The sequence below is a fragment of the Triturus cristatus genome, chromosome 1_2 (assembly GCF_964204655.1).
Source record: "Triturus cristatus chromosome 1_2, aTriCri1.1, whole genome shotgun sequence".
In the NCBI taxonomy this organism is placed as follows: Eukaryota; Metazoa; Chordata; class Amphibia; order Caudata; family Salamandridae; genus Triturus; species Triturus cristatus.
This window is the reverse complement of record NC_140580.1, coordinates 1,046,605,998-1,046,619,556: the sequence shown is the minus strand read 5'-3', so window position 1 is coordinate 1,046,619,556 and position 13,559 is coordinate 1,046,605,998. Positions and strand designations below refer to the sequence as shown.

At 41.1% G+C, this 13,559-nt stretch overlaps 1 protein-coding gene across 2 annotated transcripts in view; it reads right to left on the bottom strand.

Moving 5' to 3' along the window:
- Positions 1–815: 815 nt before the first annotated feature.
- LHX6 (LIM homeobox 6) overlaps positions 816–13,559 on the bottom strand; it is a 377,713-nt gene continuing 364,969 nt past the window's right edge. For both annotated transcript variants that reach the window (XM_085612237.1, XM_085612226.1), the window contains exons 8-9: positions 5,849–5,952; positions 816–4,106 (exon numbers count right to left, since the gene is read on the bottom strand). In XM_085612237.1, coding sequence (XP_085468363.1) covers positions 4,086–4,106; positions 5,849–5,952 — 125 coding nt within the window. In that variant the 3' untranslated portion in view covers positions 816–4,085. The remainder of the gene's footprint in view (positions 4,107–5,848; positions 5,953–13,559) is intronic.

Genomic DNA, 13,559 nt, shown 5'->3' with positions numbered 1-13,559 from the left:
TGATCTGGTACAAATGTTCAAATGTTGCAAACCACCATGAATGGTTGGATTGTTCTAGTCAGAAGATGCTGGTGCTTCTGTGGTTTGAGAAGAAGAGCACAGAGGACGGAAATGGAAGGGCTGAATCATTTGCTGTACAATGTGACCATACTCTTGTTCTGCTGGTAGACAAAATAGTGTCTGAAGATGAAGGCTTTTAGAACTTTTATGAAAATGTGATGACTTTTTGTAATATCAGAGAGGTGTTCTGATTATTTAGCATATGATTCCCAACAGTCTTAGGGCTTGATTACAAGTCAGGTTGAAAGATATCAATCAAACTTTCAATTAATTTAAACAAGCTTCTGATTTAAGCAAGGCCTTAATCCCACTAGGAATAACTTGACTTTCATTTAACCAAGGGTATAGTGATTTACTTCGCTACATGTAAAAGGTAAAGAAATTGCTTAAATTCTGTTTTATTGAAGAAATATATGCTATATTTTCACTGAATTCACAATTTCTCCAATGTGAAACCAGAAACTTCTTTTTAAGCGGAAGAAATGTGATTGCATTTTATAACTATGTCTTCAACCCTCAACCAATTTTAAACATGTGATATTTTTCTTTTTTGTTTAGTTGTAGATCATGAAAGAAATGTATTTCGTTTTGGGTGGCACTGTAATGTGCACGTGACTAAGTTATGATCACATAAAAGTTATCAAGAAAATTGCAGAACCATATGTTCAAATGTATCTGCAGCATGGTGTAGGAAGTCATTTATGAATAACAAAGTTAAAAACATATTTCTGCTTGTGAAGGTAATTAGAAACATATTTGAGAAGATTAAATTACATCAGTTTATTGATGTAAGTGCCAGCACTTCTACCTGCATTCATTTTATTTATTACACATATAGGACATTTACAATGCACAACATTGAAAGTATATAACAAAATGACATGTTTTAAAAAGTGCTTACAATTTTTAAATAAATATTATCCATGGTTGTCCTTTCTTTCAAAAGCTGTTTTACCCAAGACAGATTTGCCCGTGACATGCTACAACAAAAATATTTGTATTTTAGAAAACCCCTTGGCTATGCCTGTTGGCAGTAATTGAGATCCATATTTATACATTATTTTAAGAGTCATGCAGGAGATTTGACACAAGGAAATAAAATATAACGGAGATTTATTGTTAATAAATCTGGTCTAAGTGCTACAATCAGGACACATATTTTGGTAAATTTCACTGTGTATATTCCCAGTTGTCAGAATTCACATATTTAATTAAGATAAAAACAATAGAAAGAAGTTATTTTCAAAACTGTGTTGTGTCCGTTTGGTGACATACTTTCTTCTGTGCCACACTGTGCAAAATATGATGATAATACAACTGTTATTTGGACATAGTACAGAGCGAAGTAGTCGTTAATGAATTAGTGTGAGTTATTTCACTTTACTTGAAAGCAGTGAAAATATGAAACCTGAAACCAAAAGATATGTAATGAGAAAATATTTGCAATTCCTCCATTTTCAAGGAGTACACCATACATTTGCGTACACACACATACACACACAGACACACACACACAGACACGCTCCAAAAGCATGCACACACAGATTTGATATTTTATTCAAACCTCATGACCTTGTATTATATAAAAGTTTAAAAAAGAAATCTTCTGAAACATTGCCAATATAACAGTGCTTTGTCTGAAAAAAAGATTAAGACTCTTGTCCAAATCATTTACTATGTGTATTTTTTAAAATTCTAACGTTTACTATACAATAGATTTAATTGTTCATGCATGTAGACACTAAGGGCCTCATTTACGAGCCCATTGCGATGCAGGTGCGTCACATTTTTTCATTCACCAGCTGTGCAATGGGCTTGCTCGTAGTTACAAGGCCAAGTAAAGTCGCCCTGCATGACTTTTCATTTCTAGATTTACAACATTTTGTAAAGTTGGGAATGCATCAGAATCCTACACCTCTCCAGGGGAGGTATAGGAGTGGCGCAACAAGGAGAAATACTTTTATATCTCATTGTTTTTTCCTTTTTTTATGTATGTTGCATTCTGCAGCATGCCTAGAAAGAGGAAAATGTCATAAATTGTTGTTTTTGTGCAGGAAGGCATCCCCACAATGCAGGCACCCATGCAACATGACGGCAGCCAATTCTGCGCCAGTGCAGGGGAAGGCACATGGATGCGTCGTATTGTTGCTAATACGACGCATCCCAGTGCTTTTAGAATGACGCAGCTTGGCTCAGCCGAATAGCTTGTGGTGCCGCGCTGCCACATTTTTAGTAAATGAGGCCCTTAGCCTGCAATTCATATAGTTTATTTTAATAAGTTGTTGCATTAAATGTGAATTGCAACTGAATATCTAGCTGTAATTCTATAACATTTGTTTTAGTAGTTGTCTTACTCCAGGCTTAGGCATGACTTACTCATGGATTTTCAAGTATAAATCATATTTATTGGAAAATAACAATTCTTTGACTTTGCATGCCTGAAAAATCAGGAGTACACCACTTATAAGCAGATGGCATCATAAGCAGGGAAACTGAAATTGTATCTGAGCATTCACCTGTCGTATTTGAGGTATTAAGACAAATGTAAACAGAGATTCTAAGAAGATACACATGGACATGTTTGAAAATGCACTTGTGTTAATCATAAATAGTACAGTAATTAATATGTACTATAATAAGATTTACATTTCCAACTGAATTTCACATTATTAGTATGCTTTAATTTGAATTTCAACCTGAGCCTTTAACAGTGGACCAAATGAAGGTGCAGAGTGGTGCATGCTCAATGGTTAATGTTTTCAGTTAGTTTGGGCTCATAACCAAGGAAGTATTGTGGGTTTCACATTTCAGCCCTGAACTCCCTACACTGTTAAGCAATATTACCAAGAGACCACATAGCAGTACTCAAGTTTTTGAAAAGTTGCACATAAGCATACTCCTATGCATGCTTGCACATGCACGCACACACACTCAAGTATGCACAGACACACACACACTCAAGCATACACAGGCACACATGTAACTTTCATCATGCATTCTCCCTGTAGAGGTTATATAGATTAGGAGTATTTAAGTAGACTTATCCAAAGACCAATGCTCTTCAAGGGTCTGTGACAATACATAGGAGAAGATGGATGTTTTTCACCAATTCTTGCACTACAATCCAGATTTCAGCAGTACATCTGTCTTTCTTTGTATATAACATTTTTAATAGTCAATTTAGATGTTCAGGTATGTGTTGAGAGTCCTTGTACAATGGAGTCATTTCCAGTACTAAATTCAGTCGCCAGATTTAAACAGATCTTCACACGTGATGCAGCTTGGATAAAACAACTCAGCCTTACAGGCTGAGAGACATTTTAAAAATGAGTATATTAAAAAAATCGTTGTACACTAGGTTGGGTTTTGTGTGTTTTCTCTAGGTATTTTTCATTATAAAATATTATGTCACGATTAGCACATTTATCACAAAACACAAAGCTATTTCGCCATCAAAATGTTGTTGGGAAAGAGTTCAGGGATCCAAGAGCCCATGACGCAGGATTGCACAGTGTGAATAGCTGTGGTGAAAAAAAGCTCTATGTGGCTGGAAAAAACAGCCAAGCAGATGAAGCAGGAAAATCAAAGGACACCTGAGAGTGAGATATTATCTGCACTAATGTAGGCAAGTAGAAAATACCACCAAGCAGAGGGTATATGAAATATTTTACAGGATGTGGTGTGCTGGTTGCGACTCCATAGTTTTTTTCTTCTGCAGTGATAAATATAGTCTTGCTCAGTTCTAGTTTCTTTCTGGATAGCCAGTCCATAAATATGTGGGCATGTTGCCTTTTGTCTGTCTCACGTATAATACATTGTTCAACATTCATTGTTAACCTGAAAGTTCATAGTAAACAAGTGTGAAGCTGAAAAGGGCATTGGCAATGTCCATGAAGATCATTAGCAATCTTGAAATTTAAATTGCTGTGTCTGGATTGCCACATTGCTATACTTTGTACTCTTGACACGTTGATGAGGAAGAGCAATTGATAAAACCATATCTTTATTGGAAAGAGGCGGTGTTGTTAATACTGAAACAGGATAACCTGAAAAAAAAACAAGTGAAAAAGGATGAGTTAAATATGTACTGAAAATAACTGAGCATTTTATTTTCCACATAAAATATGTATTTATAGTTTAAAAATAAAAACAATAAACTTTTGATGGCTATTTCCATAAATACTGAAAAAATCTTGAAAATATAGATAATTCCAATCATACTGTAAATATAATATACTTTCTTTAAACTTCTTCTACATTGCACTTATTATTTACAAAAGGAGCAACATACAGGGATTATATAGTTTTTATAAAAAGCACAAATAATTAATGTATGACTTTTTTAAAACTCTACAGCATGTTTAAAGAACCTTTTGAGTCTCACATTCCTAGGCACTGAGATTCAGGTTTCTGTAGTCTCAAGCACAGCTAAATTACCAGAGCTGAACACCAGAAAAACTGTGTGTTTTTTAAGCATCTATCACAGTATTTAAGTCACTAGATGTCATATTCAACAAAAGAGCATCACAGTAAGGACCATATGAAGACTTCTACTTAATAAGCATAAATCCGCTTGCCACACAGCCAGGTCGAAACTCTGCAACTTCTTTTTGAAAATGGGAAGCATCAACATTTTTACTACTGACTACACCAGGAGCTTCAGCTAAATCTTGAGAAATAGCATTTATTTTTTAGCCCTCCAGCTACTACTCTTTAACCAACTTCATAAGTATGAATCTCACTTAAGATAAGAACATTGGAAAAGTAACATCTCTCTGGCATCTGAACTACCATGTGATGCATCATTTGGTGCAGGTAAATAACTGCTTCCAACCATGGGAAATAATTGCAGTAAAAACAATAAAAAATGTTAAGATATGTTAATTAGGTAAGCGTGTTTGAAACAACCAAATACATTCTGGTTAGGAATCCCAGTGCACCTGTATGGTACAGTTGGATAGTTCTCTTTATTAACTTAAAATTATTTATTAAAGAAATTAAGATACAACTGTGATGACATTGTATAGGCTTTGCTTATATTGGTAAATTCTCAAAGTATTCTGAAAGAAGACAGGTTTTTCAAAGACAAAGACTGATATAAAACTTTCAACCTCTAACTGAAATCTTTATATCTTGTTACCTTTATTCAGTAATACATATTCCCTTAATTTAAAGAAAGACATGGTAAATATGACGATTAGGTTATGGGAAAGAGATGCCACACATTTGATCTGAGTTATTACTAACATTGCTTTTCATTTTATGTTTTCAATAGTGTGACATACTCCATGCCTAAATCAAAGCTGGTTTGACAAATGATTTCCCTACTAATCAGTACCCGAATATACAATTCAATTGTTTTTAAATGAAATTTGTTTTAAAACATTGGTGAATAAACTGCTTAACGAAAAAGGCATATTATAGTGTTCTCATATTTATTTATTTAAGAGTTTTATATAGTGCTAGCTAGACCAGAAGATATCAGAGCGCTTTACAACAGTAAATGTTCACATCAAAGATAACAAATCTGTACAGAGCAGCTGAGTCAGAGTGCTTTACAACAGTAAATTTTCACATCAAAGATAACAAGTTCATACAGAGCAGCTAAAACTCATCAGATCGAATCATTGGCTGAGAATGAGAGAGGAAAGATAACAAGGAAGGGTTACAGGGAGGACTGGGGGTAGAGAGTCTGAATATATGAATGTTATTCAGAATATCTATTGTATAGAACATATCCCAGAAACACTGTGAAGCACTGATTAAACGTTTAAAGTTTTAGACATACCTTTTCCCCCCTTCCGGAAAGTGGCCCATCTAAGTCTGGTTTGATGTGCATGGGAGGAGCAGTGTATGGAAGCCTGCAGTGCACCTGCCCACATTGTACCTGACCTATGGATAAAGAAAAAGCTGTCAGGCATTTCTCAAACATAGTCCAATCGCATTTATATTTCAGCATCATAACCTTAAAAAACTACAATTAACTCAATTTCTACTGCACCTCAGATATACAAGTTAGGAATATTCAAAATAGTAAATACTCAGGATAAAGGAACAAGAGAACCTAATTATTAGTGGTATTAGCGTGTATATATATACATATATATATATATTATCTACTGGCGGTCGTCAGTAGATAGTTATAGTTAGGATCGTGTTTCCATAGGAAATCCGCAACATTCTATTTGGAATAACTTTGGCGCCGATTGACGAATCCTCGCGAAATTTTCAAAATAGGTGGGGCGCTCCGCTCCGCTCCTTCCCTGAAAGTCTCAGGGGGATTCGTCAAGCGGGGGCTGAGAAAAAGGGGGGGTCCCAAAATGCGTTTTCCCCATGCATTTTTCCATAGGACTTTTAGTCCAAGCTACAGCCCGAACGGCTGAACAGAATTACTTGAAATTTGGCAGAGAGGTAGTCCTCAGGTCAGGGATGTGCCTTTTGCAGGTCTGGTGTAAATCTGTTCAGTATTTCCTGAGAAAATAGCATTTAAAAGCATATATATATCTATAAGCGCACACCGTGCGCGTACAGTAAAACTTACAGTACGCGCATGCTGCCGTGCGCGAGCGCGATTCTGATTGGTTGTTAGATCTTAGTAAACATTCGAATCGGTCGAAACCAGGAAGTGTCGGCTGCCATTTTGTCTCTCGCAGTCTGAGGGGGTGAAAAACAAAGGTGGAGAACGTGAAAAGGGGGAAGGGTGGACAGTTCCTGACCCCCTAGCCTTTGTCAGGGGGTCCCAGAAGGACCCCCAAGGGCCCAAATTTCCTTTAATTTTTTTGCGAAAAATCGCGGAGTGCGCGTAGCGTGCGCGTACGGTAGAAACGGAAAAATTCCGCGCGGCCACAGCGCGCGCACGGTGCGTGAAGCGCACCGTGCGCGTACGGTACGCGCACGGTGAAAAACCTTACAAAATAAAATAAAATAAATACATAACTTAGCATTTAAAAAACCGTACAAATTCACTGAAAAAAACATAGGTTTCCCACACGTTATAGTTAGGAATTAGCATTTCAAAAACCTTGCAAATTCACTTAAAAAACCATAGGTTCCCCCGTTATAGTTGCCTGCGCTAACTATAACGGGGGAATTTCACTGGTTTTTTATCAGTAAAATTTCCGCTAACTATAACATGTGTGAAACCTATGGTTTTTTCAGTGAATTTGCAAGGTTTTTTAAATGCTAATTCCTAACTATAACGTGTGTGAAACCTATGTTTTTTTCAGTGAATTAGTACGGTTTTTTAAATGCTAAGTTTTTTTCCCTTATAATAAGCCCTGTACATTTGGTGGCCTTCGGCCACCAAAAGCACAGGGGGTGGGGTAAGTGTGGATAGTGTTTTTTGCCCTTAACATAAGCCCTGTGCTTTTGGTGGCCTTCGGCCACCAAAAGCACAGGGGGTGGGGTAAGTGTGGATAGTGTTTTTTTTATTTTTATTTTTTTACCGTACGCTTACGGTAAGCGTACGGTAAGCGTACCCCGCGAAATTGCCGAAAAAAAAATAAAACCGTTTTTGCACTTGGGGGATGTTTGGGGACTCCCTCAACATGACTATGTGGGAGGGAGTTGTCAAAACAGCCCCTTTACATGTTTTTGGGCTTGATATTTTAAAAATCACTCTCAGTGCGAGAGACAAAATGGCGGCCGCCGCTTCCTGGTTTCGGCCGATTCGAATGTTTACTAAGATCTAAGAGCCAATCAGAATCGCGCTCGCGCACGCCACCGTACGCTTACCGTAAGCGTACGGTAAGCGTACCGTAAGCTGGCTCAGATATATATATTGATTTAAAGGCTATTTTCTCAGAATCTACTGAACAGATTTACACCAAACCTACAAAAGGCACTTTCCTTGACCTAGGGACTACCTCTCTGCCAAATTTTGAGTAATTCTGTTCAGCCGTTCGGGCTGTAGCTCGTTCTAAAGGTCCTATGGAAAAATGCATGGGAAAAACGCGTTTTGGGACCCCCCTTTTATCTCAGCCCCCGCTTGACGGATCCCCCCGAGACTTTCAGGGTAGGAGCGGAGCGTAGCGCCCCACCTATTTATAAAAATTTGCGAGGATTCGTCGACCGGCGCCAAAGTTATTCAAAATAGAATGTTGAGGTTTTCCTATGGAAACGTGGTCCTAACTATAACTACCTACTGGCTATCGCCAGTAGGTAATATACACACATATATATCCACACACACATACAATGGTAGATGCAATGGCATATTTCATGTGTATTTGTTTCATATATATATATGGCCAAACAGCCATGTGCACTGATGGTGCACAAACCACTCCTCCCGCCCTCTAACGTCACGCATGACCAGCCCCACCCCTCCTTAACCTGGCTGCAAGCACCATACTAAATATAGAATGATAATAACGTTCTGGTATTATCATTTTATTTTTCCTTTGCACTGCTCAGAGAGCAGTGGGGTGATGCTGCCTCTGGTGAAGACAAATGTTTTAATTTAAAAAGTTTTAAACCATGTCAGTATCACAGCCTAAAAAACATACTGTAATATCATGGTATGAGTTTTTGCCAGCAGATGGCAATTTAAAATGTTATTATACTAAAATTATAAACAAAATGAATACCTCTTTTAGGTACAAGAAATAGAGAAAAATATAACCATACTTTGTGCAGGTAATTTACAGAACCATCTGCATAGTCAGATTGGAGGCAAGTACTAAGGGTATGTTAAGAGAGTTGTAAAATGAAATGAAATGAAAAGGAGATTTATAAAGCTTGAATATTCACCCGAGGGTGTCAAGGCGCTAGCTCATCAACAGAATTAACTGGGCGGTTCAAGGTCACATCAAAGGTTAAACAGACAGGTCTTCAAGGCCTTCCTGAAGGCCAACAGGTGTGTTTCTTGTTTTAACCTTAAAGGAAGGGAATTCCAAAGTCTGGTCGTGCTGACCAAAAAACTTCTTCCACCCCAGGCACATTTTTTAAACCTCGGAATTATCAGATTATGGGAGTGGGATGAACGAACATTGTAGGCAGGTATATAAGGCTGTAGATTATGTTTAAAGAAACCCGGCCCTGTATTATGCGTGGCCTTAAAAGCGATACAAAGAGCCTTAAACTCAATCCGCCTCCTCACTAGCAGCCAGTGTAGCTCTTTAAGCACCGGTGAGACAGATTTGTGTCTTGGAATGTTCAGCAAAAGACGCCCTGCAGCGTTTTGCACAATCTGTAATTTGGACAGGCACTTCTTCCGAAGGTTGATGAATAGGCCATTGCAGTAGTCGGCTCTAGATAACAACAGAGCCACAACCACTAGCTTCCGTAATTCAACCGGAATGAATGGAAGAATCCTTCTCAGTACTTTTAGTGTGAAAAAGGAGAGGGATGTGACGTGATTGACATGGCTTTCAAAGGAGAGCATAGACTCAAACGTGACTCCCAAGTTTTTCACCTTATTCGTAGGTGTTGGTAGTGGGCCCAATTCTAACGGCCACAAGATAGGGCACCAGAAATTAGTATGGCTGCCAAAAAGGAAGACTTCAGTCATACTGGAATTCAGTTTCAAACAATTGGCAGCCATCCAATTCCCAACCTGACGCAGACAGGTGTGAAACTGTGCAGCAGTGTCATCAGGGGAGCCTGTCACTGAGAGTACAATCTGGGTGTCATCGGCATAAGAAATAGCCGAGAAACCCAGAGACCTGATTAGTCTTGCCAGTGGTGCAACATAGATGTTAAAAAGGGTTGGGCTTAATGAAGAGCCCTGTGGCACTCCGCACGGCAATGTAAAATTCGGTGACTTAAACTCTCCAAGAGCCACAAATTGTTCCCGATCAGATAAAAAAGATGCGAGTAGAGCGAACGCTTTCTCTTTAATACCGATCTCCTTTAGTACTTCCAATAGTTTTTGGTGGTTCACCATATCAAATGCGGCAGAGAGGTTAAGCAGCACAAGTGCTGCATTGCCTCCTGCATCCACGATCTTCCTAATCAATTCGGACGCTGTAATTAGTACCAATTCGGTGCTATGATGCTTTCGGAAACCAAACTGGGTTGCATCCAGGAAAGCATGTTTTTCAATATATCCAGATATGGTACCATTCATGGCTTTCTCAACCATTTTAGCAGGCAGAGGAAGTCTGCATATTGGACGATAATTGTTAGGATCCGCCACCTCCAAATGTGGCTTCTTCAGTAGGGGGAGAACAGATGCCAGTTTGCAACTTGTGGGTAATATGCCCGACGAGAACTTTGATTAAAAATTGGAGACAGCTATAGGGCGAATAAATCTGGCAAAAGCTGGAAGATTTTAGGGGGACAAGGATCCATTAGGGAGCCAGATTTGGTGGACTGCAGAAGGGTAATGACCTCCTCAGTAGTCAATGAAGGAAAGGATGACAGTTCCGGGGGATCACTGAAGTCTAGGGGGACTGAGGGGATTTCACTGGATGCACTAAGTGCAGCTAACTTCCCGGGGGATGATGGGTTTCCTTGAGTATGGAGACTAGAAAAACTACTGTAAACTGCCTTAACCTTATCTTGGATAAATGTAGCCAATGCGTTACAGAATGTCTGGTTTGTAGGTGATTCTGTTACTTCGGAACATTTGGCTAACTTTTTTACTGTCGAAAAAAGTTCCCTAGAGGAATGTTTTGCAGTAAAAATGGCTGTGGTAAAGTAGCGAGTTTTTTCCTCATGCACCAATTTTTTGTACTCAAGCAGAGCTTGTTTGTAGACAATTCTGTCCTTCGAGTCATAAGAGGAGCTCCATTTCCTCTCTGAACGGCAGCATTTTCGTTTTTGTGATCTGAGGTGTTCTGAATACCAGGGTTCAGAGGGTCTTAACCTATGACTGTTTATAGATTTAACTGGTAACAGCTTATCTATTGACCTCCTAAGCCATTCCTCGAAGGCAGCAGCTGCCATATTCAGATCCTCAGAAAAGTTTGGAATGTTCCGAGATAGGGACTTTTCAAACATGTCTGCCCCCAAATTATTCAAAGGCCGTACATTTTTTCGTTGCTTATTTTGTTATTTATCTACCTGCAATGTTTGGAACAGAAGTGAAAAGCATTATGGTCTGACCACACAAGCTGTAATGATGGAAAACAATGTAAGGACTTATTGCTAGTGAACACCCCATCAAGCACGTGTCCCCCAGAGTGTGTACTGCCAATCACCTTCTGAACGAGGCCAAGGCTGTTTGCCATATCAATAAATTGTACTGCATCTCTGTCTAGTAGTTCTTCAAGGTGCAAGTTGGAATTGCCCAAAAGTGTGAAATCGGATCATTGGGATATTACATTCAGGGATCTGCCTATATCCTTCAGGAACTCAGCCCGGGGCCAGGTGGTCGATAGCATAGCATCCCATTAAAGGTGTAGTGCTTATCTATTAAGATTTTGAACTGTAAAGATTCCATGGTTAGCCCATCGTTTTGCAAATAGAAAGTTCCTTTCCATACACTACGGAATATTACGGCCAGCCCCCCCCCTCTTTTGCCCACCCGGTCTTGTCTACACATTGTCTACGCGGAGGGGACCGCCATGGCTAAATCCGGGTCTGAGGAGGCCACCCCCCATGTTTCAGTGACAAAAGCAATGTCGACAGCGTGTGCCTCTACAAACCAAGCAAACTCAGAACCATGTTTACAAAGGGAGCGTGCATTGATAAGGGTGCATGCCACTTTCATTTTCTCATCCACTTTGCATGGGGCAAGATTTGAGCTGAGTGTTGTCTGTGAGAGCATAGAGGGCTTAAATGAAACACAGCACTCCTGGCACTTAAAACCTGTTACATGAGCACACGAGCTAAAACTGCCTTTTTATGTTTAAAGTATTTTATTCATTCAGTGTGTCACATCCAAACTCACATACCGCAATACAGGATCGGCAAATGAAAAGGGGCAAAAGTTCGGCATGACAGTACATTTCAATACAAACGTTCCCCGCCCCCCCCAACGTCCCAATGCCACCCCTAACTCCCCCCCCACCCACCCCACCCACCGTCCAGTGCGCAACCAACATGCAGCCCATCTCCCAAAGCTATCGGTAATTGGGGAGGAGGGTGGCGACCCACTCACTGATCCGGCGCTGGCGGGCTCGTAAGCCGCAGGAGGCGAAGGTACCTCGGACAGGTGAGCTCCCGAAACTCTGTGAGCAGCAGAGAGTGGAATGGTTGCCACAGTTCATTAAATTGCGTTACATCCCCAGCCACCACCAAAGACAATTTCTCCATCCCCAGCACGTGCCATAGTCTGTGGAGCCAGCCCGTGATCGTGGGCACTGTGTCTGTACGCCAGTATATCAAGATATTCTGAACTGCAGAGCCGAGTGCAATGGCGATCTGCCTGCCTCTTCTGGACTTAAGGGGATACATTAGCTCATTTGGGAGTCCTAGCAGGGTATATGCCGGGAAGCGCGGGAGCTCTATGCCGAAACGCAAATCAATGTCATCCAGCACTTCCTTCCAGTAGGCAGTTAAGAGGGGACAGTCCCAGAGAATGTGCGTGAGCGTTCCCCGTTGTCCGCACCCTCGCCAGCATGTATCTGTCTTACTATGATCGAACTCATGAATCCGCTCAGGCGTATAATACCAGTACGTGGACACTTTAGTAAAAGTGTCAGTGAGGCCCATATGGTATGCTGAGTGGCGCGCCCTGTAAGATATGTGGTTCCAGTCCTTGTGGCTCAGTGTCCTCCCAAGCTCCCGCTCCCATCGAACCCTCCCTGGATTGTGGAAATGTGTTGAAGGTAATTGCAGGAACTTATACAGGTCCGAGATGAGCTTCGAGTCCGATGTACGGGACACCAGCCATCTCTCACACGGTAAGAGCCTCCTATCCGCCACATCCCTCACCTGTGGTTGAAGGGCCCAGTGCCGAACCTGCATATAACGGTGTCTCTCCGTTTCGGGGAATGAGAAGTCCAGCCAAAATTGTGTGAACGGGATGACCCCCTTGGGGCCATACAGGTGATATAATGCTCTACAGCCCGCCTGCCGCCAATGCGTGAAGGCTCCCCTCTCCATCCCAGGAGTGAAGGCAGGATTATCCACAAGCGGCGAAAGCGGCGAGGGAAACGTGGTGAGGCCATATCTAAGGTAGGTCGCATCCCAGACCCGCAGAGGTACCCTAGTAACGAAGGAGGCGTAAAGGTTCCTAGGCCGGTGGGACCGGTGCAGGAACGGTATCTCCTGCAGAGGTCGCCCCGCCACCGCTTGGTCCTGGAAAAGCCAATGCTTATCCGACTCCACCTGCACCATTCGACCAGGTACCTCAACTGCGCCGCCTGAAAGTATTTACGGAAGTCGGGAATACCTAGGCCCCCAGCATCAGGGGACAAAAGGGAGAGGGTCCTACGTAGCCTAGGCTTTTTCCCCTGCCAAATAAACCGGGCCACGTCTGACTGTAGCTGCTGTATCCACCCCTTAGGCGGCGGCAGCGGCAGGGCCCTGAATAAGTAGAGTACTTGCGGCAGGATCGTCATCTTGACGGCAGCAATCCTACCTAACCAGGCAAGAATGCTGCGATTCCA